Raw genomic sequence first — 26,395 nt, 5'->3', positions numbered from 1 at the left:
TCATTCCTACTACATTTTACTATTATCTATGCTTTTAAGGTTATTTACATCTATTTTACCTTTATAGTGCAAACATTACATAATGATGTGCATTGTTTCTTCTCTACTCCATGTCCAATGACATCATACATGATACCAGCCATGATAGGAGTATTTTCGTGTGTTTTTTTTTTTTTTTTTTTTTTTTTGCGGTATGTGGGCCTCTCCCGTTGCGGAGCACAGGCTCCGGACGCGCAGGTCCAGAGGCCATGGCTCATGGGCCCAGCCGCTCCGCGGCATGTGGGATCTTCCCGGACCGGGGCACGAACCCGTGTCCCCTGCATCAGCAGGCGGACTCTCAACCACTGCGCCACCAGGGAAGCCCGATAGCAGTATTTACTACATGGAAATCAGCAAGCAAATCAGTTACAGATCAGGACTTGATTTGTTCTGCTGGTTGTCTAGACTTTTAATAAAGCGATGGGAAAAAAAATGTCATAATCAGATTGACCTTAAAAATGTGTTGTGTCTGTAGAGAACAGACTTGTGGTTGCCAAGGGGCAGGGGGGTGAAGGAGGGAAGCATCACTTTGCTGTACCGCAGAAATTAACAAGACACTGTAAATCACCAATACTTCAATAAATTTTTTTTAAGTGTTCTGTCTGTATCCATTGCATTGTGAACTACACAAAAAAATGAGGAAATATGCTTCTACTTTTGGAAAATGAATCCAATAACTAGGAATGATCATTAACTCAAATCAAAAGAAGAAAAATACTCCACAGGAAAACACTATATAATTGCAAGTTTTGGTCCTAGGGTATTCGCGACGAGTCCCAAATATCTAGGGCATCCAAGGACCTCTCTGCTCAAACCAGAGGAGCTATACAGCCTAACCTATAATGCAAGAATAGAAATAGGCTGTTTTCCTCTCTACAGTACAGATTTTACTGAAAGTGGCTGAAATACAAAGATCTGGACTTCTGTTAAGTGGTAACTGTCACACTCATGGCTTTTCTCCAAGTTTAGGGAGCAAGCTCCTGAATATTCTCTGGTGAGTTTCCTTGGTCTCTCAAAAAGGCAGATTATACCGAATGACAGAAAGTCGATGAAGTACAGAGTGTGAGTGGGTAGAATAAAACAAGCATTGTCAAACAAACAAACAAACAAAAACCAAAAAACAAGCACTGTCATTCAACTCATAAAAGCTGAACTTAAAAAGTCACCAACATGGGACTTCCCTTGCAGTCCAGTAGTTAAGACTTCATCTTTCAATGCAGGGGGTGCAGGTTTGATCCCTGGTCGGGAAGCTAAGATCCCACATGCCTCGCGGCCAAAAAACCAAAATATAAAACAGAAGCAATGTTGAAACAAATTCAATAAAGACTTTAAAAGTGGTACATATCAGGGACTTCCCTGGTGGTGCAGTGGTTAAAAATCCGCCTACCAATGCAGGGGACATGGGTTCGAGCCCTGGTCTGGGAATATCCCACATGCCACGGAGCAACTAAGCCCGTGTGCCACAACTACTGAGTCTGTGCTCTAGACACCCAGAGCCACAACTACTGAAGCCTGCGCATCTACAGCCTGTGCTCTGCAACAAGAGAAGCCACCGCAACAAGAAGCCCACACACCGCAACGAAGAGTAGCCCCCACTCACTGCAACGAGAGAAAGCCCGCATGCAGCAATGAAGACTCAACGCAGCCATAAATAATAAAAATCTTTTAAAAAATGAGAAAAGAACCATTTAAATAAATAAATAAAATAAAATAAAATAAAATAAAAATGGTCCACATCAAGAAAAAAAATCTTAAAGAAAAGAAGTTACCAGCGTGAATTTTTATTTTGGTCATGCCCTGTGGCTTGTAGGAAACTTAGCTCCCCTCGACCAGGGATCAAACTCATGCCCACTGCAGTGGAAATGCAGAGTCCTAACCACTGGAAGGGAATTCCCTCCAAAGTGAATTTTTTAAAATAAAAATTAGGAATCCAAGAGAGTTTTAAACTCTTTATGTTTCAGAAACATTTTGTGTAGTGTAATTCCCTTCTGCCAGCAGTTCTTTCCTTTGTGCAATTAACAAAGAAGAAATTTTGGGTAAATGGATCATGGGATGACTCCATTTGATATTCCTTCTTTTCTTACTATTCACTGACACTAAGAGTGGTTTATTAGAGATATGAGGTCTTTCCCATATCACAGATAAATTGTTCAGTGTAGGAAAATGAAAAAACTGAGGATGTATCAAAATACTGTAATGTCAGCAAAATAACCATATTTTCCATTTTCACAAAATAAGGCTCAATAAAGACCCCATAGGGCTTCCCTGGTGGCGCAGTGGTTGAAGGTCCGTCTGCTGATGCAGGGGACATGGGTTCGTGCCCCAGTCCGGGAGGATCCCACATGCCGCGGAGTGGCTGGGCCCGTGAGCCATGGCCGCTGAGCCTGCGCGTCCGGAGCCTGTGCTCCACAATGGGAGAGGCCACCACAGTGAGAGGCCCAAGTACCACAAAAAAAAAAAAAAAAAAAGACCCCATAAAGAAAGAATATAAGAACATAAAAATTGTGAGAAGCACTTAAGAACATACTTCCTGTCACAACCAGTCATCTAGATTTCTGGTCTTTTTACCTCTTAGGGAAAAATCCTCAGTAAGTGGTGCTGGGAAAACTGGACAGCTACATGAAAAAGAATGAACACCATACACAAAAATAAACTCAAAATGGATTAAAGACCTAAATGTAACGCCAGACACTATCAAACTCTTAGAGGAAAACATAGGCAGAACACTCTTTGACATAAATCACAGCAAGATCTTTTTTGACCCACTTCCTAGAGTAACGAAAATAAAAACAAAAATAAACGAATGGGACCTAATGAAACTTAAAAGCTCTTGCACAGCAAAGTAAACCATAAACAAGACAAAAAGACAACCCTCAGTATGGGAGAAAATATTTGCAAATGAAGCAACAGACGAGATTAATCTCCACAATTTACAAGCAGCTCAGTATCAAAAAAACAAACAACCCAATCAAAAAATGGGCAGAAGACCTAAACAGACATTTCTCCAAAGAAGACATACAGATGGCCAACAAACACATGAAAAGATGCTCAACATAGCTAATTATTGGAAAAATGCAAATCAAAACTACAGTGAGGTATCACCTCACACCAGTCAGAATGGCCATCATCAAAAAATCTACAAACAATAAATGATGGAGAGGGTGTGGAGAAAAGGGAACACTCCTACACTGTTGGTGGGAATGTAAATTGTTACAGGCACTATGGAGAACAACATGGAGGTTCCTCAAAAAACTAAAAATAGAGCTACCATATGATCCAGCAATTGCACTCCTGGGCATAAATCTGGAGAAAACCAAAATTCGAAAAGATATTTACATGCACCAAATGTTCACTGGAGCAGTATTTACAATAACCGGGACATGGAAGCGACCTAAATATCCATCAACAGATGAATGGATAAAGAAGATGTGGTACATATATACAATGGAATATTACTCAGCCATAAAAAAGAATCAAATAATGCCATTTGCAGCAACATGAATAGACCTAAAGATTACCATACTAAGTAAGCCAGACAGACAAATATCATATGGTATCACTTATATGTGAAATCTAAAAAATGATACAAACTTATTTACAAAACAGAAACAGACTCACAGACTTAGAAAACAAACTTATGGCTACCAAAGGGGAAAGGTGGGAGGAGAGAGATAAATTAGGAGGTTGGGGAAGAAAAAAAGGAAAAACAGAAATGGTAAAAATTCATCAAATTCCTCAACAACAGTAACACAGGAAGCTAATCAATTCAGCAAAAAAATACACCTCTGTTGTTTCACTTTCATCATGCTTGTTAATGTAAGCAAAAATAGCAACCAGCGTTTATGTTAAAACAGTACCTGTTCCTCAGTGAGGGGAGCAGCTTCTTTGCTGAATTGGACAGCCATCAAGTGCTTATTGGTAGCTTAATTTTGCCAAATAATGGCATAGGTCAGATATGGATAAATAAGTTCAGCAAAGTTCAAATTGATGAAAACCTCTTAGGGAAAAATCCTGATGTAAACAAAATGCAAGAAAATTCTGTAATAGTCAACCTTATGGTCCATATTTTGAGGAAAATACAGAAATTTATTTATTTATTTACGGCCACACCGCATGGCTTCTGGGGTTTTAGTTCCCTGACCAGGGATCGAACTCAGGCCCTTGGCAGTGAGAGCACAGAGCCCTAACTACTGGACCATCAGGGAATTCCCCAGAAAATAATTTATAACCAGAAATAAACGGTAATTAGAGCTCATCAATGAATTTGGTAAAGTTGCAGGATACAAAATTAATAAACAGAAATCTGTTGCATTTCTATACACTAACAACAAAAGATCAGAAAGAGAAATTAAGGAAACAATCCCATTTACCACTGCATTGGTGGTGGGAATGTAAAATGGTTCAGCAACTGTGAAAAACAGTTTTGCAAGGCCTCAAAAAGTTAAACATAGAATTACCATATGATCCAGCAATTTTGCAACTAATAACTAAAAAATATATAGTAAAAGAAACAAGGGAATCAAAATGGTATACTAGAAAATAACTATCTAATAAAAAAAAGAAGGCAGTAATGGAAAAATTGAGAAATAAGGTATAAGACATATAGAAAAAAACCCAGCAAAATGGCAGAAGTACCTCCCTATGAGCAAGCACGTTAAACGTAAATGAATTAAACTCTCCAATTAAAAGGCAGAGATTGGCAGAATGGATTTAAAAAATGACCCAGCTGTAGGCTTTCTACAAGAAACTCACTTTAAGTCCAAAGATACATACAAGTTAGGTGTGAAAGGATGGAAAAAGATATTCCCTGCAAACAGTAACCAAAGAGAGCTGGAGTGGCCAGACAAAAGAGACTTTAAGACAAATACTGTTACAAGAGACAAAGAAGGACACTGTATAATAATAAAAGGGTCAGTCCATTAAGAAGATATAACAATTACAGGGAATTCCCTGGCGGTGCGGTGGTTAGGACTTGGTGTTTTCACTGCCATGGCCTGGGTTCAATTCCTGGTCAGGGAACTAAGATCCCGAAAGCCAAAAAAAGCAAAAAGAAGATATAACAATTATAAATATATAGAGACCTAACAACAAAGCCCTAAAATATATAAAGCAAAAACTGATAAAATTAAAGAAAGAGGACTTTCCTGGTGGCATAGTGGTTAAGAATCCACCTGCCAATGCTGGGGACATGGGTTTGAGCTCTGGTCAAGGAAGATCCCACATGCCTTGGAGCAACTAAGCCGGTGCATCACATCTACTGAGCCTGAGCTCTAGAGTCCGCGAGCCAAAACTACTGAAGCCCGCATGCCTAGAGCCTGTGCTCCTCAACAAGAGAAGCCACGGCAATGAGAAGCCCACGCACCTCAATGAAGAGTAGTCCCCACTTGCTGCAACTAGAGAAGGCCCGCGTGCAGCAAAGGAGACCCAATGCAGCCAAAAATTAATTAATTAATAATTTTTAAAAATAAATTTTTTTTTAAATCAAAGAAAGAAACAAGACAGTTCTACAGTAATAACTGGCAATTTCAAACAGCTCATATTCAATGATGGATATAACTGGACAAAAGATAAACAAGGAAAGAAAAAACTTAACAACACTATAAATCAACTAGAATTAGCAGATCTATACATACAACACTCCACTCAACAGCAGACTACACATTCTTCTCAAGTGCACATGGAACGTCCTCCTGCATAGACCAGATGTTAGGTCACAAAATAAGTCTCAAATTTATAAAGATGGAATCATTGTTATCTTCTCTGACCAGAATGGAATAAAATTAGAAACCAACAAAAGGACATTTGAAAAATTCACAAATATGTGGAAATCAAACAACACACTCTTTTTTTTTTTTTTTTTTTTTTTGCGGTACGTGGGCCTCTCACTGTTGTGGCCTCTCCCGTTGCAGAGCACAGGCTCTGGACGCGCAGGCTCAGAGGCCATGGCTCATGGGCCCAGCCGCTCCGCGGCATGTGGGATCTTCCCGGACCGGGGCACAAACCCGTGTCCCCTGCATCGGCAGGCAGACTCTCAACAACTGCGCCACCAGGGAAGCCCAACACACTCTTAAATAAACAAAGAGTCAAAGAACTCAAAATGGAAATTTGAATGTACTTAAAGATAAATGAATATTAAAAAATAATATACCAAAATTTATGGGATACAGTAAAAGCAGTGCTCAGAGGAGAACGTACAGCTCTAAACAACTATATTTTTTAAAAAAAGGGAATTTCCTGGCAGTGCAGCAGTTAGGACTGCACACTCTCATTGCCAAGGGCCTGGATTCAATCCCTGGTTGGGGAACTAAGATTCCACAAGCCACATGGTGCAGCAAATAAACAAATAAATGGTTTTTTAAAAAGAAATAAAGATCTCAAACCAATATCCTAAAATTCTACTTAAAAGAACCAGAAAAAGAAGAGCAAACTAATCCCAAATAAAGTAGAAGAAAGTAATGAAAATTAAAGTTGAAATAATCAAAATAGACAAGAGACAAACAATTGGAAAAATCACTGAAATCAAAAGTTGATTCTTTGAGGGACTTCCCTGGTGGTGCAGTGGTTAAGAATCTGACTGCCAGTTCAGGGGACACAGGTTCAAGCCCTAGTCTGGGAAGATCCCACATGCCGTGGAGCAACTAAGCCCGTGCGCCACAACTACTGAGCCTGCATGCCACAACTACTGAAGCCCACGTGCCCAGAGCCCGTGCTCCACAGCAAGAGGAGCCAGCGCAATGAGAAGCCCACGCACTGCAACGAAGAGTAGCCCCTACTCGCCACAACTAGAGAAAGCCCGCGCGGCTATGAAGGACCCAACGCAGCCAAAAATAAAATTAATTAATTAATTAGTTTTTTAAAAAAGAGAGAGATTTTTAAAAAAAAGAAAAAGAAAAAAAGTTGATTCTTTGAAAAGATCAACAAAATTGACAAGCCTTTAACTAAAGTGACTAAGAAAAAGAGAGAAGGTGCAAATCACTCCAGTCAGGAATGAAAGTAAGGACATTACTACTAATCTTATAGAAATAAAAAACAAAGAGAATATAATGAACATTTGTATGCCAAAAAATTAGATAACCTAGATGAAATGGACAAACTCATTGAAAGACACAAACTACCAAAACTGACTGAAGACACAGAAAATCTGAATAGATTTATAACAAGAGATTGGATCAGTAATCAAAAGCCTTTCAACAAAGAAAAAATCAGGACCAGATGGCTTCACCAGTGAATTCTATAAAATGTTTAAAGAATTTACACCAATTGTTCTCAAAGTATTCTGAAAAGTAGAGAAGGGAACTTCCTAACTCATTTTATGAAGCCAATATTACACTGATACCAAAGCCAGACAAAGACATCACCAGCAAAGAAAACCACAGACCAATTACAGATGTAAAAATCCTCAATAAAATACTAGGAAACTGAATCTTGTAGTATATTAAAAGGATTATATATCATGATCAAGCAGGATTTATCCTAGGAATGCAAAGGTGGTTTAATATGAAAATCAATCAATGAAACACACCAGATTAATAGGATGGGCGAAAAAAGCCACATAATCGTCTCAGTTGATTCCGAAAAAGCATCTGACAAAACCCAACACCTTTCATGATAAAAACAATCAACTAATCAGGAATAAAAGAGAGCCTCCTCAACCTGATAAACATTGAGCCATACCTTTGAGTGTTCTGAAAGGAAGTCTGGAAGCAGATAAACTTGTGCCAGTAGCTCTGTGTAGTCACGACAACGAAAATAATAAATATGGGAAAGAATATTTTCAAGAGTGAAATCCTGCAAAGCTTTTGGGTGCTCTGAAATAAACAACAAAACAATTTTAAAATAGTTTTACCTGTCATTTCACAAACTATCATTTCATAATTCCTGACCTCTTATTTTCACCTTTTCCACTGTTTCCTTACATACTAGACTAAAAATTTAGACACATACACAACTAGAGTTTTAATGTCTATCTTTTCATATTTCTAGTTATTGGCTTCCATTGAATAGAAGTAACACAATGGAACTTCTTTCTTGTTTTTTTCATAAGACTCCAAATTAAAAGTTAAAAGGAAAAATGTTGAAAAGCAGCATATTTTTCCCTTAAATGCCACAGTATAATTTGGTATTTAAGTAGAAACAATGATATAAAATTCTCTCCTTAGATTTGTTTTTTTAAAAATAACCAGATTGGTTCTGGACATATTTCAGAGAGAAACAAGTTAAAAATCATTGCATTTAAAAATGTACTTAAGTTTTAATGCTGAAAGAAAAACCAAGAAATTAAATTTCAGAAAATATTTCCTATTACAAATATACATTTAACCAGTTCATTTTTAACCAAAAACAACAGCTTAATCACACACCACTCATTAAAAACTATATTCCAGTGCTACATCCACAATATTTACAAGATCTTAAGACACTATTACAAATTACACCTGTGACATGGATAGCTTACAGGACTTTCAATAGATATACTGGTCATTGGTTAAAAAGGACACCTAGTACTACAATGAAAATAAAAATATTCAGCTGATTATATTCATTTAAAGGGAATACAAACATCTTAGGAAAAGCTTTATGTTTTTTAAAATTTCTAGAAAAAATGCACATCCAAAAAATAAAATACAATAAAGCAAAAGAAAAGCAAAAGAAAACAGTCAAACCAGAAACCATTTAATTTTATGAGTAACTGAAGGACAAGAACTAGAAAACAAATTACCTTAAAAAAAACTTTTTTAATCTAACACTTTATTTCCACATAATAAGCGCAGAAAAACTTCCCAACACTTTTAACAATACAATTAACATAGTTGTGAAGTCAATTACATACTACTCAGAGCCACATAAGGTCAATCAGCCTAATTTTCCAAACATTTCCAGACATGATTTTTCAAGGCCACACTTGGTTTTTGGAAAAACCAGTATGAAAGTCAATATACACTAAATGCATTGACACAACATTTAATACTCACAGTAAGGTGTCCAGTAACATTAGCTAACACCTGGCAGGCCAGAGCATGATGATTTGAAGTCATACATTGAAATATAGGTTTGTCCCAGAGCTCCTGCAGTAAAAAGTGAGGGCCATAAAAGGGGACAAAAAGGCCAGCCCAGGTGTAGCATTTCTCAATTTGTAAGAGAAGTATGAGAGTTTAATACTAGTACACGGTCATTAAGCTTCACGTTCCAAATGGTCTCTTGCTTTAGATGGATACAAATGAAAATTACTTTTATTATACAGAAAAAAGAGCACTTGCCAACTTACCTTCTCCCATATGTGTTTCTGCTATAAGCTGCAGGTGCTGAATGCAGGCATTAGCAAGGTCTACCACTCTATCAACCATAAAACTCCCCTCTGTATCAATAAAAACTGCTTCACCTTCCACTCCTCCAAAACATTCTGGTATCTGCACATCTACTGCCAACTGCATACTGTCAAGAGAAAGAACTGAAATGACCAAATCATTATCATGATCATCTAAGGCAGTGTTTTTCAAACTCCAAATCACAACCCATTAGATACCACTAAAGATTTTATAGGTATAAATATACTCTGCAAAGTAACAGAGATGGTTGACTCTCCACGTCTCCAAACATATGTGAATCAATTGATGAATGGATTAGGGGGAGGGTGTGCCTATAAAACCACAATTAAGGACTCTTTAGTGGTTTTTAGGCTTCTGGGAATGGAACCCTTTATTATACAAAAATCTACTTTCAAACATTTGGCTTTCAAATATATTCTCAGGAATTAATTCTATAATAAAGTAGAAGACTGCTTATTGACCCCACTGACCACAATATACTGTTGCAAAAGAAACACTTTTGAATATCAGAATAATTGTATCAATTTATCAAGATGGGGTGAAGTAAGGCAAATGTTGATTTGTTTGATGCACACATACAGACACACAAAATTAAGAGCACATACATGCTTTTTTTGGTCTCCTAACTGTACACCCACAACACAATACTCTGTTACTTACATAAATGTAAGAGAACATTTTATTTTACCATAATTGTGTTTTTCCAACACCTGGTGCACCACAAATTTCTGTTGTTTTGGTTAAGGGTATGCCACCCCCAAGAATATTATCTAGTGCTGAACAGAAGGTAATTATGAAACTCTGGGTATGCTCCTGCTCAAGAAGTTCCAGTGCTGTGCACTTCTTGCCTGACTCAGCTGTACCAGAATAACTTGTTTTATTTGTGAGACATTCTCTTCTTATAATTTGCAGAGTTTCTAAGGCTTCCTCTTTAGATATCCCAACTTCTGAAAGTAAGAAACAGAAACAAAAACATCTGATTTTAGAAATTTAAAAGTCATATGTTATTGAGCTGTCTTCATTAACTTTAATTTTTAAATAACAAGAATGATGCCAAGAGTACAGAAACATAAAAATGTAACATTCGATTAACTATTTAATTTTTCAAGTTAATAAAGGCATTTATCTATATTTTCTTAGTCTTCACATACTTAAAAGATTTATCTATTACCTCAGAAACAGAATTGAGAAACCTAAGCCTCTAAAGCATTTCTGAGTACCTACAAGAGTATCTATCTCAGAAGGTAGAAATGAAAATGTCCTTTTTTTTTCCTTTTGGTCCTTTTACTATCTCTTTGGTCTTTTACTATCTCTTTTGGTCTTATGAAGCCATAATAAACTTGCTCTCATAAGGTATACAAATTATTTTTTAGAAAAGAATGAAAAATGGCCTCTTTAACTGCCTAAAACAAGATGCAGATTTAAGAAGTGCACGTGCATGTATTATTCATGAAAACATTGGAATGAAAAATTCATGGATCACTGCAAACTATTTAATAAGAAAAATTATTTGATGCACCAATAGCTTAAACAATACACTTATGCTTCCTCAACTATACAATTTCATTCCTGACAACATGGCCTAAGAAGTAAAATGGAAATTACAAAACAAGCTGCTTATGGAAGAAATAATGGAGAGGATATCACTTATGAGTTTGATATATCAGTGCTTGATTGGGTAAGGATATGAACTATAAATTTGGTGCTAACAAAAGACATAAATGGTCCTAAGGAAATGAAAATTCCATCCAATTTAAGAGCCTTAACTCATCTGATTACTTCGGTTTCTCATTCCTGACCGCACCACTTACTATGTAGTTACTACGCATGGGCAAGTTACTTATTTATGCCTCAGACTTTTCTTCTACAAAATGGGAATGAAACAACACACATAAAAACCTTGGTAGAACACTAAGCCCATCCAAAATGCTTAATAATTGTTAGCTACTATTATCATTCAGATTTTCTCATTTCTTTTTTGTAAAACCAACCTGTTGAATGAAAATGAGCCCATCAAACTTTGGGGGATACAGTCTTTGGCATAAGACTTAAGACAAATAGTTAACATTGGCTTTACAACATTTGTTCTTGAGTGGAGAGTTGAAACCTTATTTTCAATCGTTAAGGGAAATGCCTTAAAATTCTGTTCTATCTTAATAACACAGTTCTGGGCATACTGTAGTGTAATGTGCGCAGTGAGAGTGACTGCAGACAGCTTCACTTTTGTGTACCTCAGAAGGAAGTGGTTCCCACCAACATATAATCTACAGTGTTCTGGAATGTGAGTTTGGGGTTTTTTTTTCAGTGAATTACATTAAGAGAAGCGATGTCTTCTTTCTACTGCTTTCTCCAGGTTCTGGGGATTCTACTCCCTTTGTCACTCTTAATTTACCTCATCCTATCACGAACAGTGCGTTTCTTAAATTTAATCCCTGCCCCTTGGATTTTGTAACAGCGAAAATTAGCCTGTCTGGATTTCAATCCTGCCTCCACAACTTCCTAGCCCACTCATAATGAAAAGTTACTTAGCCTCCCAAGCATCAGTTCCTTCATCTATATACTGAACATAATAGTCCACGTTAAAAGGGTTCTTTTGAGTATAAATGAGATAATCCTCAGAGGCTTCAGCAGCCACTGGCAGAGAAAGCAACTGGTGAATGTTTCCAAGACCACAGTTCTAACCATTCAAACCACACTTAAGTGGAGTCAAGGAGCTATTTCACGGTGTAAACGCGGCGCTGGGCGGCGGCAGCATCTGGCCGAGAACGGGGATGGAGGCGGCCCCGACAGCGGCCAGAGTGCCTCAGCTTGTAATGGGAGTCCGTTACCTTTGCTGAGCTCGGAGGGTTTCACCTCTAGGAGTTCCTCAGCAGTCTGGAAACCTGCAGACACCAGCTTCACCCTCACCGCTGGGGACAGGGGCAAACTCACTAAATCCCGCTGCATTTCAAAGCCGAACACCTACGCCCGTAGTTGCGCAGACGCAGAAGCGGCCAAGCCCGCGCACGCGCACCCGCCACGCCACGTGACGTCAGACGTAAGGCGGAAGGGTGGGGTCCGCGGCGTGGCTGCACGCGGCCTTGGGCTTTGGGGCTCTGCGGCTCTGCGGCTGTGCGGAAGTCTGGTCACTTACATACGTTGCCCCGTTTCCATCGTGATTCTTCCAAATCCCATTTAAAGTTTGCATATCAAACGTACATCCTGACAATAAAAAGATGGATGGAGACCGCAAGATGCAAAGCCAGGCCCAGTGGGTCTTACCACATTTCCTCACCTCCACCCTGACCTGTTGGGTGGAGGCCTCAAGGTTGTTAGTAGGAATGATCTCCCCGAATGGGAGCTAAGATACGCACAGACACTGGCATGTTACCGGTTTGGGGTACGGAACAGTCGTATAAAGAATACTCTCCATCCTCGTAATAGGGTTCCAGGGTCTTGGGTCTTCTTGCCGGATGTCCCCCTTGCTAGGCCCCCTCACCTTTCCCGCCCTCGCTCTCGCGAGGGATTGTGGGACAGCCCCCCAGAGCCTCTGGGCGCGGTCGGCGCCGAATCCCCGCAGCCACCCACGTCTTGCCGCGCGCGAGTCGAGTCTGGAGCGTGATGGTTTGAGACCGTTAGTTCTTCACGGCCTGCCTAGAAGTAGCTGGATAAGTAAGCAAGTATAGTCCCCATAGTGGGCTGGGCGTGGGCTCCTCCGGTCCTTGAGCGGGAGGAGTTGGGCTACGCCAGAGCTCCTATTCTGGTACTGAGTTGGCAAGGGGCCACTTCTAAAATAGAGAATTTGGGGGGGAATTGAGAGGCGGTTTGGAAGGTGGCTTGTGAAGTCTTTCCTTGCCCAGGAGAGTATAATTTAAGGGAGAAACTCATTCCGTTCCTTTAGGCGACGATTCTTAGCCTTGACCTTTCTTCCTAGCTTAAAGGAACTCCCTAAATATTGCAAATCAGAGCCCTTTAAGTACATAAGCTCTAAGGAAGGAAATGAGCTGACCGCGTTAGCAAATCCTACACATTTCCAATGCCCACAGCCATGCCGCAAGGAGCATAAGGACATGGAATCTCAGAGCAGTTTTTTTGAAACCGAAGTTAAAACCTAGTACCCTTTTTTCTTCCCTGAGCTACCTCCAAATTGTGAGGTAGCTCTTGGAGTGGGGGTGGGGGGAAAATTCTAGAAGTATGTGTCCCCCATTTGATAGGGCAGGAAAAGTCTGGTAGGACTAGTCAAAATGTGGTTTATTTGCCACTCTGTACGTTGCTTATCTTCTAGTGTGTTACACATCTGGACATACAGGGAACATTATATAAATGTTTTCCACTGGGAGAATTCATGCTTATACTTATCAAGTAACCAGGGTCCTGGGTGAAGAAGAGATGGTGTTAACATACTCAGGGATAGCTCTTCAGGTCGTTCAGTGAAACGCAGTGGAATCGGTCGTGTTAGAATTTTGTTTCGTTAGCAGTGGGGAGTTAAACTAGTCGACTCTATCTGTAGTTATACTGTTACGCATCATTAATATCTTATCCTGACCCTTGAGTTGCTATAATAATTATTGTTTTCATCATCATTCTTAAGATATCTTTAATGCAGTTTGCTCTATAGTCAGGCTTTCAAACTGGGATCCAGTTTTATGAGGTCAGGCGCCAGGAAATAATGCTGTGGGATTTTTATGGAAGGTGCACCTTCCTATACTGTCAGGTTTTCTCAAATATTTCTTTAGAGAGGGAAGAATTGAATGAGATAAGTGGTGAGCCAGTTAAAACATTTTCTGTTAAACAAGCATTAATATATTGTAGAGTAAAATGCGAGTATAAATTTTAAGATAAACATAATAGTTTGAAGAAAGATCCAGTTTAAACTGGATATTTCAGTAGTCTCCCAGATTTTCCTGCGAGTATGTTATTATTTTCCTTTGCAATTTAGGGTTACTTGATTTTGAGAAGTACTGTTATGGGGAAACTAGCATGAGCTTTGGAGTCATACAAATTTGGGTTTGTATCACATCTTGGGAAATAACCAACTGTGAAACTTTCAGCAAGTTACTCAGTTTCCTCGCCTGCAAATGGAAGATAATAATATTTCTTCCATTAGGGGTTGTAAGAAAGATTAAATGAACAAATATGAAGTGTTTAGACAGAAAAGGTACATAATAAATCTTAAGTTTTTTCTCCACTTAAAAATATTATAATATGTATATTCAGTCGAATAAAGCCTCATTGAACACCTAGCTCAGAGTGCCAATGCTATGAGCCTTTAAAAGGAAAACAATGCCTACAGTTGTAAAGTGCCAAAGAAAAGTGCTTTTACGTATTTTATTTTATTTGACTTGATCCTTATAGTAATCCTGTGAACAGTTTACCCAGGTCCCAATTTAAAACTAGCACATTGAAGATTGGATCACTTAAGCAACATTAAATATTTAACCACTAGTTTTGTTCAGGGTGACAGGACTAACAAAAGAATCTATGCCCTCATGGAGCCTTAATCAGGATTATTATTGAGGTGTGTTGCCTTTCTGACTTGTGTTGTAATCTAGATACAATACTAAGGGTAGGCGTGAGTTACTGATATGCTGTCAATATCTATAATTAAGTATTCAAATAAGGACACATTTTCATGCTGAGTGGGCTATTTTCTAGAGCTGTGGGAGAGGAATAATGTGAATATTTCTGTTATAGCTGAGAAGTTTATTTTCTTTTAGCATAAGAACATAGAACTTTTAAAACTGGTGACCTTGCGTGTTCAAGTGAATTTGAGAATGGGAAAGATAAATGAGTGCTGTTTGGACTAAGAAAAAACCTCTGAATCAAGGTTTAGCTTTAGAGATGGTTGTGATAAAGCTTAAGGCCTCAAACATGTACATTTGGAATAGCAATATCAATTTCACAAGGCCTTGTACATAATGGGAGTTCAAAATATTTGTTGTCCCCAAACTCTTAGACATTGTTCTCACTTGACTTTTGTGATGCCACACTCTGATTTCATTCCTAGGCATCTGGCTTTTCTGACTCGCTTACAATTTTATCCTCCATAACCAGGGCATGAAATGTTACTATAAGGCCCCATAGCTGACCTTTCACTGACTATCCAGTTCTGTTGTCTCCTCTCCTTTCTGGTTCTTTCATTCTCTCTCTGTCTCTCTTATTCACATTCACAGTTCAGTGACTATACACCAATAATTTGTAAATTTATTTTTCTAGCTCTAACCTGTTCTCTGACCTCCAGATGCAAATATCTAATTGCATACAGCACAGTGCTAAATCTCCAACTCAGCCTATCTTAAACCTAACTCATTATCTTCAGCCCATCCCAAAATCTTTTTGTCCTCTTCCTGCATTCCCTACCTCCGTGAACTGAATATCCGTCCTTCCATCTGCACAAACCAGAAACCTAGGAATCTTCCACACCTCCTTCCCTTTAAGTCTCCATCTTCACTATAACCACAAACCCTATCAATTTTCTCTCTAAAATATCTCGATCATGTCCATGTCTCTTTTTCTAGGCCAAGCTGTCACCATTTCTCTCTTTTTTGTTTTTTGAAGATTTTTTTTATGTGGACCATTTTCAAATTCTTTATTGAATTTGTTACAGTACGGCTTCTGTTTTATGTTTTGGTTTTTTGGCTGTGAGGCATGTGGGATCTTAGTTACCCGACCAGGGGTCAGGGATCAAACCCACACCCCCTGCATTAGAAGGTGAAGTCTAACCACTAGACCTCCAGGGAAGTCCCCATCATTTCTCTTATAGGTACTGCAAGAGCCTTTTAGCAGGTCTCTCTGCATCTTGTCTTCCCCTTCCCTCTAGTCTGTTCTCCCATGCTGCAGACAGGGTCCTTTCTAGAGTATATTTCATTTCCTATAACTCCCTATTTTACTCTTGGGATAAAGACCAAATTTCTTAATAAGACTTACAAAAAGTCTTGCATGTTCTGGCTCCTGTTTCCTCTTTAGTTGCATCCTTTCCCTCTCTCCCCTTTACTCTTTTTTTTTTTTAATCTATCTATCTATCTATCTATTTATTTATTTATTTTGGCTGCCCCGGGTCTTAGTTGCAGCATGCAGTCTTCTTAGTTGCGGCATGCATGCAGGATCTAGTTCCCCGACCAGGAATCAAACCTGGGCCCCCTGCATTGGGAGCGTGGAATCTCACCCACTGGACCACCAGGGAAGTCCTGTCTCACCTTTACTCTTTACACTCCAGCCACTCTGGTCTTAATTCCATGTGTGTGCCACAACATGCCTCACTGCTTCACCCAATTAACTACTATTTATTTATCCTTCAAATCTCAGCATTCATTGATCTCTTCTCTGACTCTGAACCTCTACCTCCAACAAGCCCCCTTGAAACTAGGTCAGATCTCCCCTTTAAGGCTCTCATAACACCAGATGTCTTTGTGTGATCAGTTATTTAGCATATGTCTACCCAACTAGAATGAAAGATTCAGTAGAACAGGGACCATGTGGATTTTACTCGTTTTCCTAGAGCCCCTAGCCCAGTGTATGGCTTATAGGAGGTGCTCAGTATATATTTGTTAAAAGAATGGATGATTAGGTGATTGACCTCTCTCATTTTTTTTTTGTTTTGTACTCTTAAGTAGGTGGGAAATATATACGTGTGGGAAGTAGAAAACAAATAAAATACCAAAAATATAAAGAACATAAAACTGATTTATAGACCTTTTCTTTTTTATTTTATTTTGTTATTTAAAATTTTTTTAATTGAAGTATAATTGATTTACAATGTTTTAGGTATATAGCAAAGTGATTCAGTTATACATATATATATATTTTTTCAGATTCTTTTCATTATACACTATTATAAGATATTGAATATACTTCCCTGTGCCCTACAATAGGTCCTTGTTGTTTATCTATTTTATTTATAGTAGTGTTTATCTGTTAATCCCAAATTCCTAATTTAACCCCCTGCCCTTTTCCCTTTGGTAACCATAAATTTGTTTTCTATGTCTGTGAGTCTGTTTCTGTTTTGTAAATAAGTTCATTTGTATCATATTTTTTAGATTCCACATATAAGTGATATCATATGATATTTGTCTTTATCTGACTTACTTCACTCAGTATGATAATCCCTAGGTCCATCCATGGAAATGGCATTATTTCATTCTTTTTTATGGCTGAATAATATGTCATTTTGTGTGTGTGTGTGTGTGTGTGTGTGTGTGTGTGTGTATGTGTAGATATGTACCAGATCTTCTTTATCCATTTATCTGTCAATGGACATTTAGGGTGCTTCCATGTTCATAGATCTTTTCTTCAGTTCATGTTACTGAACCAAACTTGGGTCGACTCACCATGCACAGTAAAGCCAATCTACTGGCACTGGGTTGTGGTGAAGGAAAGTACAGCATTTATTGTAAAGCCAAGCAAGGCCTATGGGCAGCTAATGATCAAAAGACCCAAACTCCCCAATGGCTTAAAGACAGGATGAGAGAGACGGTTGTGGGGTGCTTGATCAGCTCATGGACATTCTTCTGATTGGTTGGTGCTGAGGTCATTGAGAGTCAACATCATCAGCATTCTGGTTCCAGCCTGTCTGGGGTCAATGTACTTGTGGTCAGCATGCAGTTAACTTCTTTCACCTGGTGGGGGTTTCAGTATCTGCAAAACAGCCCAAGAATATGGCTCAGAATATTATCTATAGCCCTTAAGGAGGAGCTAAACTTCCTTGACTTTGTTTAATGGCTATTAACTATTATTATTTTGTTTTGCTTGATTGTTTTCTTTTGTTTCTGCATTTTCTCACTTCTCTGATTAAATTCACTCTTTGGAACTCTTGGAAGGCCTAGGAGGCTAAAGTTTTTCTACAAACAAAAGGCAGGCAGAGGACATGGGGACAGGGGTTCTGTCCTGGGAAGGCCCCATAGGGTCCTGCTCAGTTACAATCCCTCCCTTTTCTTTGCTACCCCACAGTCTTGAGGGGAAACAGGTGGAGGACAAGAAAGGGAATAAAGTTCTGAATTGAGAGGTTAATCATAAACTCAGCAGAGGAACTCAGTTTTAAGGGGACTCAGTTTCACTCAGAGATAATAGTGTTAACATTTTGGTTTATTTTAATCTTCTTATAACTTCATATAATGCATTTATTTGAGTTATGATAGTTGTGATCAAATTGTGAAGAAATGTATATATCTTGTTTTTCACTTAATATTTTGTCAAAAACTTTCTCCATATGATTAAAAACTATTTTAAAATTAAGTTTAATGGCTGGATATTATTCAATCCTAATTGGCCCATCTTTCTAATCAGTAGCCTATAAAGACAGTTGAATTATTTCCAGTTTTTTGCTGTGATGAGGTACTGTGTGCTCTGGAGCTCGCTTTTTCGAGGATGCCCATGTGTGCCCTTGTGGTTACTCTCAAGCGCATGCTCTCTCTCTGTCTCTCTCTCAATACATTTCTGGTAGTAGAATTCCTAGGTCAAAAAGTACGCACATTTTCATTTTGAATCTTTTTTTTATTTTTTGGCTAGGCCGCATGGCTTGCAGGATCTTAGGTCCCTGACCAGGGATTGAACCCTGGGCCACGGCAGTGAAAGCGTTAAGTCCTAACCACTGGACCACCAAGGAATTCCCCATTTTGAATCTCATTGCCAAATGTTTGCACGACTTACACTCCTACTAACAGTGTATGAGGACTGGTTTTCCTGCCTCCACCCTAGCACTGGCCTTTAGCAGTCTTTAAATGGTGAGTTTTTAAAATTGAGGTATAATTGACTTTAAATGGTTATTATTATCTTTTATGACTAAGAGAGGTTAAAAGTCTTTTCATATAATAATTTTATTAGCCAAGTGTATTTTATCATTGTAACTGTCTCATTATATCATTTGCCCACTTTTAATTTTTAATAGTGGCAAGATACACATAACGTAAAATTTACCATCTTTGGGAATTCTCTGGCAATTCAGTGGACCACCAGGGAAGTCTCTAACTAGGCTACTTTTAATTAAAATATGTATTTGTAATAGGTCTATGTTTTTATTATTAGAAACAATAACTAATGTTTATTATGAAAGGCCAAGCATTCTGCTCAGTTTTGTCTGATGTTAAAACCCGAAATCCAGGGACTTCTGTGGTGGAGCAGTGGTTAAGGATCTGCCTGTCAAGGCAGGGTACACGGGTTCGAGCCCTGGTCCAGGAAGATCCCACATGCTGTGGAGCAACTAAGCCCGTGCACCACAACTACTGAGCCTGTGCTCTAGAGCCCACGTGCCACAACTACTGAGCCCTTGTGCCACAAATACTGAAGCCTGTGCACCTAGAGCCCGCCCTCTGCAACAAGAGAAGCCACCGCAATGAGAAGCCCTCACACCACAATGAAGAGTAGCCTCTGCTCGCCACAACTAGAGAAAGCCCATGCACAGCAATGAAGACCTGATGCAGCCAAAAATAAATTAAAAAAAAACACAGAAGGGCTTCCCTGGTGGCGCAGTGGTTAAGAATCCACCTGCCAAGGCAGGGGACACGGGTTCGAGCTTTGGGCCGGGGAGATCCCACATGCCACAGAGCAACGAAGCCCGTGTGCCACAACTACTGAGCCTGCACTCTAGAGCCCGCGAGCCACAACTACTGAGCCCACACACCACAACTACTGAAGCCCACGCGCCTAGAGCCTGTGCTCCACAACAAGAGAAGCCACTGCATGAGAAGCCCGCGCACCACAACGAAGAGTAGCCCCCACTCGCCGCAACCAGAGGAAAGCCCGCGCGCAGCAACAAAGACCCAACACAGCCAAAAAGAAAAAAACACAAAAAACCAAAATCCATATGCTGCCAACTCTCTCTCACATGCATATTGTATCATACAGGCTATTTACCTAATCTGTATACTGCAGATATCTTCCCACTTTGTCATGTGTATTTAAACTTTATGAAGTTTTCTATTTTATTGAGGTTATGTATATGCAAACTTACATTTAATTCTTACTTTGGTAACATGCATAGAAAGTCTTTTCTTGGGAATTCCCTGGTGGTCCAGTGGTTAGGACTCTGGGCTTCCACTGCAGGGGGTGCAGGGAACTAAGATCCTGCAAGCCATTAGGCTCAGCCAAAAAAAAGTCTTTCTTTTCTTCAAAATTATTATAAGCATAATCATCTGTATTTTTTCTACATATGGTTTATGATTTAATTTGAATATTTTAATCTATCTGATTTTTTAAAATGTAAAGTAGGAGGAAGGAAGGAAGCATTTTTTTTTTCCTTTCCAGTGGTGAGCCAATTTTCTAAGTATTCTTTATTAGGTAATTGATGTTTTCCCCTACCTATATGAAATGCTACCTTTATCATATACTTTTTTTTTTTTTGGCCGCGCTGCAAAGTATGAGGGATCTGAGTTCCCCGAACCCGAACCCCTGCAGTGGAAGCTCGGATTCTTGACCACTGGACCACCTGGGGAAGTCCCTATCATATACTTTTATGTACGTAGGTCCTATATTCCTGGTATAAAACCTATTTAGTTATTGTGTATGTTCTTTTAATATTCTATTAGATTCGGGTCATAAAGATTTTATAGGCTTAGTTACGAGATTTGCATTTTTGTTCATAAGTAAGATTAATCTGTGAGATGATTACATCTATAATACTCTTTCTGGCAGCAGAGTTTTGCAACCTTTGTAAAATGAACTAAGAAGCTTCTCTACTTTTTCTATGCTAACTTATGTTAGTATTTAACATAAACGCATGTATTTCCTTATATTTTTCTCATCAAAGAAATGTTGTGGCTCTCCTCAAAGGATGTTAAGCTCTGCAGGGCTTCTGTGAGGATTGTAGCATTAATGTTTTAATGTGCTTGAGCTACAAGAGAATGGACAGTCACCTTTTGCCCTAAGGCAGACTGTCTTGGACAGACATTTTGATAACTAGGTCAGTAACAATGAAGTTCTCATGAAACACTGAAACTAGCCTTGGGAAGGACTCTGTTATTTAAGAAAGTGCTGCTAGGGAATTCCCTGGTGGTCCAGTGGTTACTTTCACTGCACCAAGGGCTTGGGTTTGTTCCATGGTCAGGGAAGTAACATCCCACAAGCCGAGCAGCCAAAAAATGAAATGAAATGAAATGAAATGAAAAGTAAAATAAAATAGCACTGCTAGCACTATTACAATAGCAAAGACATGGAAACAACCCAAGTGCCCATCAACAGATGACTGGTTTAAGATGTGGTCAGTGTGTATATGTGTGTGTGTGTGTGTGTGTGTGTGTGTGTGTGTGTGTGTATGTATATATATAATGGAATATTACTCAACCATAAAAAAGAATGAAATTATTGCCTTTTGCAACAACATGGATGGACCTGGAGAATATACTATGTGAAGTAAGTCAGACAGAGAAAGACAAATACAATATGATATCACAATACAGAATCTAAAAAATAATACAAATGAATCTATGTAAAAAACAGAAACAGACTCACAGTCATAGAAAACTTATGGTTACCAAAGGGGAAAGGAGGCAGGGGGAGGGAAAAATTAGTAATATGGGATTAACATATACAAACTACTATACATAAAATAGATAAGCAATAAAGACTTACTATATAACACAGGTTACTAAATTCAATATCTTGTAATAACCTATGGTGAAAAGAATCTAAAAAATATATATGTGTGTGTGTGTATATATATATATATATATATATATACACTGAATCACTTTGTTCTACACCCAAACCTAACACAATATTGTAAATCAACTATACTTTATAAATAAATAAAAAGAAAGCACTGCTACTCACAGATCTTCTGAAAATGGCATTTTGAATTTAAGAGTTGTTTGGTGATAACGGTAGTCTACTTCATAGATACCACTTTTTTCCCTTATGTATGTGGTTCCCAACCAGATTTCAAGATGTCTAACTTCTATTTCACAAAACAAAATGCAGATATTTTGTTTCTAGATTACATATGCATGTATGTTTATGTATATGTGTATATGAGTATATATGTTACATAATACTTTCTTTGGAGGAGAGAGTTTATAAAAATCAAACTGGTAGACAGACTTCAGGAATAGCTGCAGTTCACATCATGACCTCCTTCTTCCACCCACCCCAGTATTTTTTTCTCTCTCCATCTCAGATACCTATGTGTTCTCAGTTATTGCTTGCTGGTTTTTAATAAGATAATTTTTACAAATAGTGTTATTTCTTTCTGTTTTAAAGATACAAAACTTGGGAATTCCCTGGTGGTCCAGTGGTTAGGACCCAGTGCTTTCACTGCGGTGGGCCCAGGATCCACCCCTGGTGGAGGAACTAAGATCCTGCAAAAGCTGTGTGGCGCAGGTGGGAAAAAAAAAAAAAAGATATAAAACTCTGGTTAATTTATTTTGATGGAGGAGAGAATACCAGAAGAGTCCTTCTGTAGGATAAAAAGACTTGAGAAGTAGGGTAGTTCTAGTGTGATTTTGGAGAGACAACTGAAGAACAGTTAAACTTGGAAACTCCAATTCTAATATACACTGACGCAGGAAGGAGAGATTAAGAAGAATGATAATATTGATTATGTGGATGTGGAATATGTGATACATTAACCACTACCTGAGACGGGATTTGCCCTTTTTGAAGTGGCTAATATAGTGTAGGAGGGCCCAGGAGTTTCTTTTTTTTTTTTAATTTATTTTATTTATTTATTTTTGGCTGCGTTGGGTCTTCGTTGCTGTGTGTGGGCTTTCTCTAGTTGCAGCGGGCAGGAGCTACTTTTCATTGCGGTGCACGTGCTTCTCACTGTGGTGGCTTCTCTTGTTGCAGAGCACGGGCTCTAGGTGTGCGGGCTTCAGTAGTTGTGGCTGCGGGCTCAGCAGTTGTGGCACGTGGGCTCAGTAGTTGTGGCTCAGGGGCTCTAGAGCGCAGGCTCAGTAGTTGGGGTGCACGGGCTTAGTTGCTCTGCAGCATGTGGGATCTTCCTGGACCAGGGATCAAACCCTTGTCCCCTGCATTGGCAGGCGGGTTCCCAACCACTGTGCAACCAGGGAAGTCCCCAGAGTTTCTTGTAGGATAGATTGATTCTTCAGTAGTCTTGTTTTGGATTTCAGACACCCATGAAAAAGCAAACGAATGACCCTGTGCTTGTAATGTTGGGCACAACAGGGTTTAAGGATAAATCGAAACACAACTTAGTCTTGCTTAGGAGAGGAGACACTCTTGATCACAAAAGTGATTTCCAACGGTGAGGGTCATCACACTCCAGCTGAACAGACCCCCTACGGCTTATCCAAATACCTGCTGTAGGAGGGAGCGTTTTGTGAGTTTTCCACTTACTTGGTTTAGAATTAGTGTTTGTGTAACTGCTCTTGCAAGTGAGGGTGATCATATGCTGCATATTTGAAAGAGCATATTTTGTACTTTTGCTTGAAGCTTTGAACTGACAGCCTATTTTTAGCACTTCCTGGACTGAATTTTTTAATGTACTTTTGCCAAATTTCATCTTTTCAGACTTGCTCTTTCTGTTACGTGAATATCGGCTTGCTGAACTGCGCCAGAATCACAGCGACGTCATTAGCTCCAAGCCCTTGAAGGAAGGAACGAATTTGTTACCTTTATATCCGTAGAGCGTCTTTGCCTTTTTCATTCCACTAACTATACCAGGAAAAGGACGCAGTGAATGAGATCAGCAAAAGGGGTGTGGAACATGTAGATAAGAGCAGTGACTGCCGGTAATTCTTACACTAGGCATTGTATTTCCTAAGATTTGGCAATATCTAGATATACAAAATATTGCTGCATGGTAATTATAGTTTGGAAACTGTATTCCAGCAGTGGGGGTTGGGTTGTAAAGTGCATGAGAAAAGTGACCCTATCTTTAGAGTGATTTGAATCTGAGGGTGAGGTACCAGCGACTGCTAGTAACTCATACTTACCTGGCAGGGGAGACACCATGATCACGAAGGTGGTTTTCCCAGGGCGAGGCTTATCCATTGCACTCCGGATGTGCTGACCCCTGCGATTTCCCCAAATGTGGGAAACTCGACTGCATAATTTGTGGTAGTGGGGGACTGCGTTCGCGCTCTCCCCTGTTTCTTTTGTTTATTAAAGGAAGTTTCGTATCATAGGTTTTTATTCTATGGGTTGGGTAGTTTCTGGCACGTTAGGGGAAGTGTTCTGAGAAAAAATTTGTCTCAGTTTTTCTGTTTCTGGGGAGATTTCTTTTCGTACTTTGCCTGTGATCGTTAAAAATCGGAGTTGGTGATTTCTTAGAGAGGGCGCTGAGATTAGAATGTACCCACGTCTCCTCCTAGGCAGGTAGAGTCCAAGTTAATGGGGTCTTATATTGGTGTGAGGTATGAGGGTGGAGAGTGTGAGTTTTACGCTTTTGGGCAAAGGGATGATTAACTTCCGCTCCGCGGTGTTTTTTTCAAAGCAAGAAGATCCGTTTAGTTTGTGGCAGTGAAATGAATGTTAATTTTATTTGGTTTTTTCCTGATTTTGTGTACGGTGAAAAACGAGAATTAAGGTTTAATTCTGATTGGTTTAGTTTCAATTTGAAAACTAGGTTCTTGAGGGCGTTGAAATAACCAGGATGTTTTTCTCTTAAGTAGCTATTTTTCTTTGCAGTACCTGAATTTGGGAGTTTTGAACCGTTTTAATAGATCCGTCTCTCATTTATTATATAATGAATGCTTCATCTGGATTGGATGTGGGTATTTTTAAAGGTCCCCTACTAGTGTCTTTGAGAATCGATTGCTGTAAACTAGAATATATCTGCAAACAGCTGCTATTCCTGTATGTGCTGCTGATTGCTTGCGTTTCAGTTTCAGGGTATGGTGTGTTCTGGTTCTTCCTAGTTTCCAGATCTAGCTATTCTGAGGATTTCTAGTGATCTTCACACTCATGTTTACCTGTCTTGTAAAAGCAGTTCCTGCTGCTTCTCTTTTAGAACAAATCCTTGTCCATCTGTACTTAGTCACTTCCTGACTCTCAGCAATCTGACCAGGGCCTGAAATATAAAAATATGATCCCTCAGTTGGCTTCTAAGTTTAAGTACTCACCTGATAAAGATAGTTACCTGAGTGCTGTTCTGGGGCCTTTGTTTAAAACTGAACATGAGAGACACAAAGTACAGATATTTTGCAGCATGTTTTTAAAATTTGTATCCAAATAACACATATACTTCGTTTAGAAAATCAAATAGTCCTTTTAGGTTTCTAAACTAAGTTCTTTGCCTACTTCTTCCTGTTCTCCAGGTCCCCTTCAGACGGAGACACTTTCCACTCTAAAAACAACTAAAATTTGATTCTTCTGAAATTTATGAACCTCTGTGTTTCTAAACCAGAAATATCTAGATATTTAGATAATATCTAATTAGATATTTAAATAATATCTAAAATATTATCCTTTAATGCATCCATTTTTGACATTGCCTATTTTTGATAATGTAAATGAAGATTTAGCTCTCTTGCACCACCATTTCTTCTCTATTTTTCCTAATTTAGTTTAAAAACCATTTGGTTAAATCACTTGGTTAAATCAGTATTCAGTGTTCATATTATTCTTAGGCAAACATTATTCACAGCAGAGCATTGTCATTGAATGTCATTGTTTCCTTTAATTTTATTTTTCCTCTGGTTAGTTTTTTTCCCCTTTTGGTGGTTTTTTTTTTTTTGGCCATGCAGTGCAGCATGCAGGATCTTAGTTCCCCCACCAGGGATTGAACCTGTGCCCCCTGCAGTGGAAGCGTGGAATCCTAACCACTGGCCACCAGGGAATTCTCCCCCTCTGTTTAATTTTTACCTTTTTTCATTTGGTTACTTTTCTTTTACCTATTCCTAATTCTTCCCACACTTTCCAATAGCCTCTGGTTTTTCCATAGGGTAAATCATATCAGGTAGTCTTATTAGTTTAAATGCAGGTTTTTTTTTTTTCTTCTGGAGATCTATCTACTTCTATTTTTCTTCTACCTAAACCCTTTGTTCTTTCAGATTGCTGCATAGGTGTAATAGTTTAAATGGGTATCAGATTCTAGGTTGGAGTTAACTTTTTCTTCATGATTTGAAAGACATCACTTTTTGACTTATAGCCTCTAGAAGCTA

The 26,395-nt window shown here is 38.8% G+C and overlaps 1 protein-coding gene and 1 non-coding gene across 6 annotated transcripts in view; one reads left to right on the top strand and one right to left on the bottom strand.

Annotated features, from left to right (window-relative positions):
- RAD51C (RAD51 paralog C) overlaps window positions 1–12,377 on the bottom strand; it is a 53,726-nt gene extending 41,349 nt beyond the window's left edge. For 3 of the 5 annotated variants that reach the window (XM_067714099.1, XM_067714096.1, XM_067714100.1), the window contains exons 1-4: window positions 12,194–12,377; window positions 10,054–10,312; window positions 9,305–9,471; window positions 7,714–7,847 (exon numbers count right to left, since the gene is read on the bottom strand). In XM_067714099.1, coding sequence (XP_067570200.1) covers window positions 7,714–7,847; window positions 9,305–9,471; window positions 10,054–10,312; window positions 12,194–12,311 — 678 coding nt within the window. In that variant the 5' untranslated portion in view covers window positions 12,312–12,377. Of the gene's footprint in view, window positions 1–7,713; window positions 7,848–9,304; window positions 9,488–10,053; window positions 10,313–12,193 lie in introns of all 5 variants that reach the window. The other 2 variants (XM_067714101.1, XM_067714098.1) reach the window with 2 other exon arrangements.
- Window positions 12,378–24,218: 11,841 nt separating this feature from the next.
- On the top strand, window positions 24,219–24,382 carry LOC137213673 (U1 spliceosomal RNA). The gene has a single exon (XR_010938301.1). It is a non-coding gene; the product is annotated as a U1 spliceosomal RNA (small nuclear RNA).
- The last annotated feature ends 2,013 nt before the right edge of the window (window positions 24,383–26,395 follow it).

The sequence above is a fragment of the Pseudorca crassidens genome, chromosome 19 (assembly GCF_039906515.1).
Source record: "Pseudorca crassidens isolate mPseCra1 chromosome 19, mPseCra1.hap1, whole genome shotgun sequence".
NCBI classification, from domain to species: Eukaryota; Metazoa; Chordata; class Mammalia; order Artiodactyla; family Delphinidae; genus Pseudorca; species Pseudorca crassidens.
Note: the sequence above shows the minus strand (reverse complement) of the source record. Positions and strands in the feature narration are given on the sequence as shown.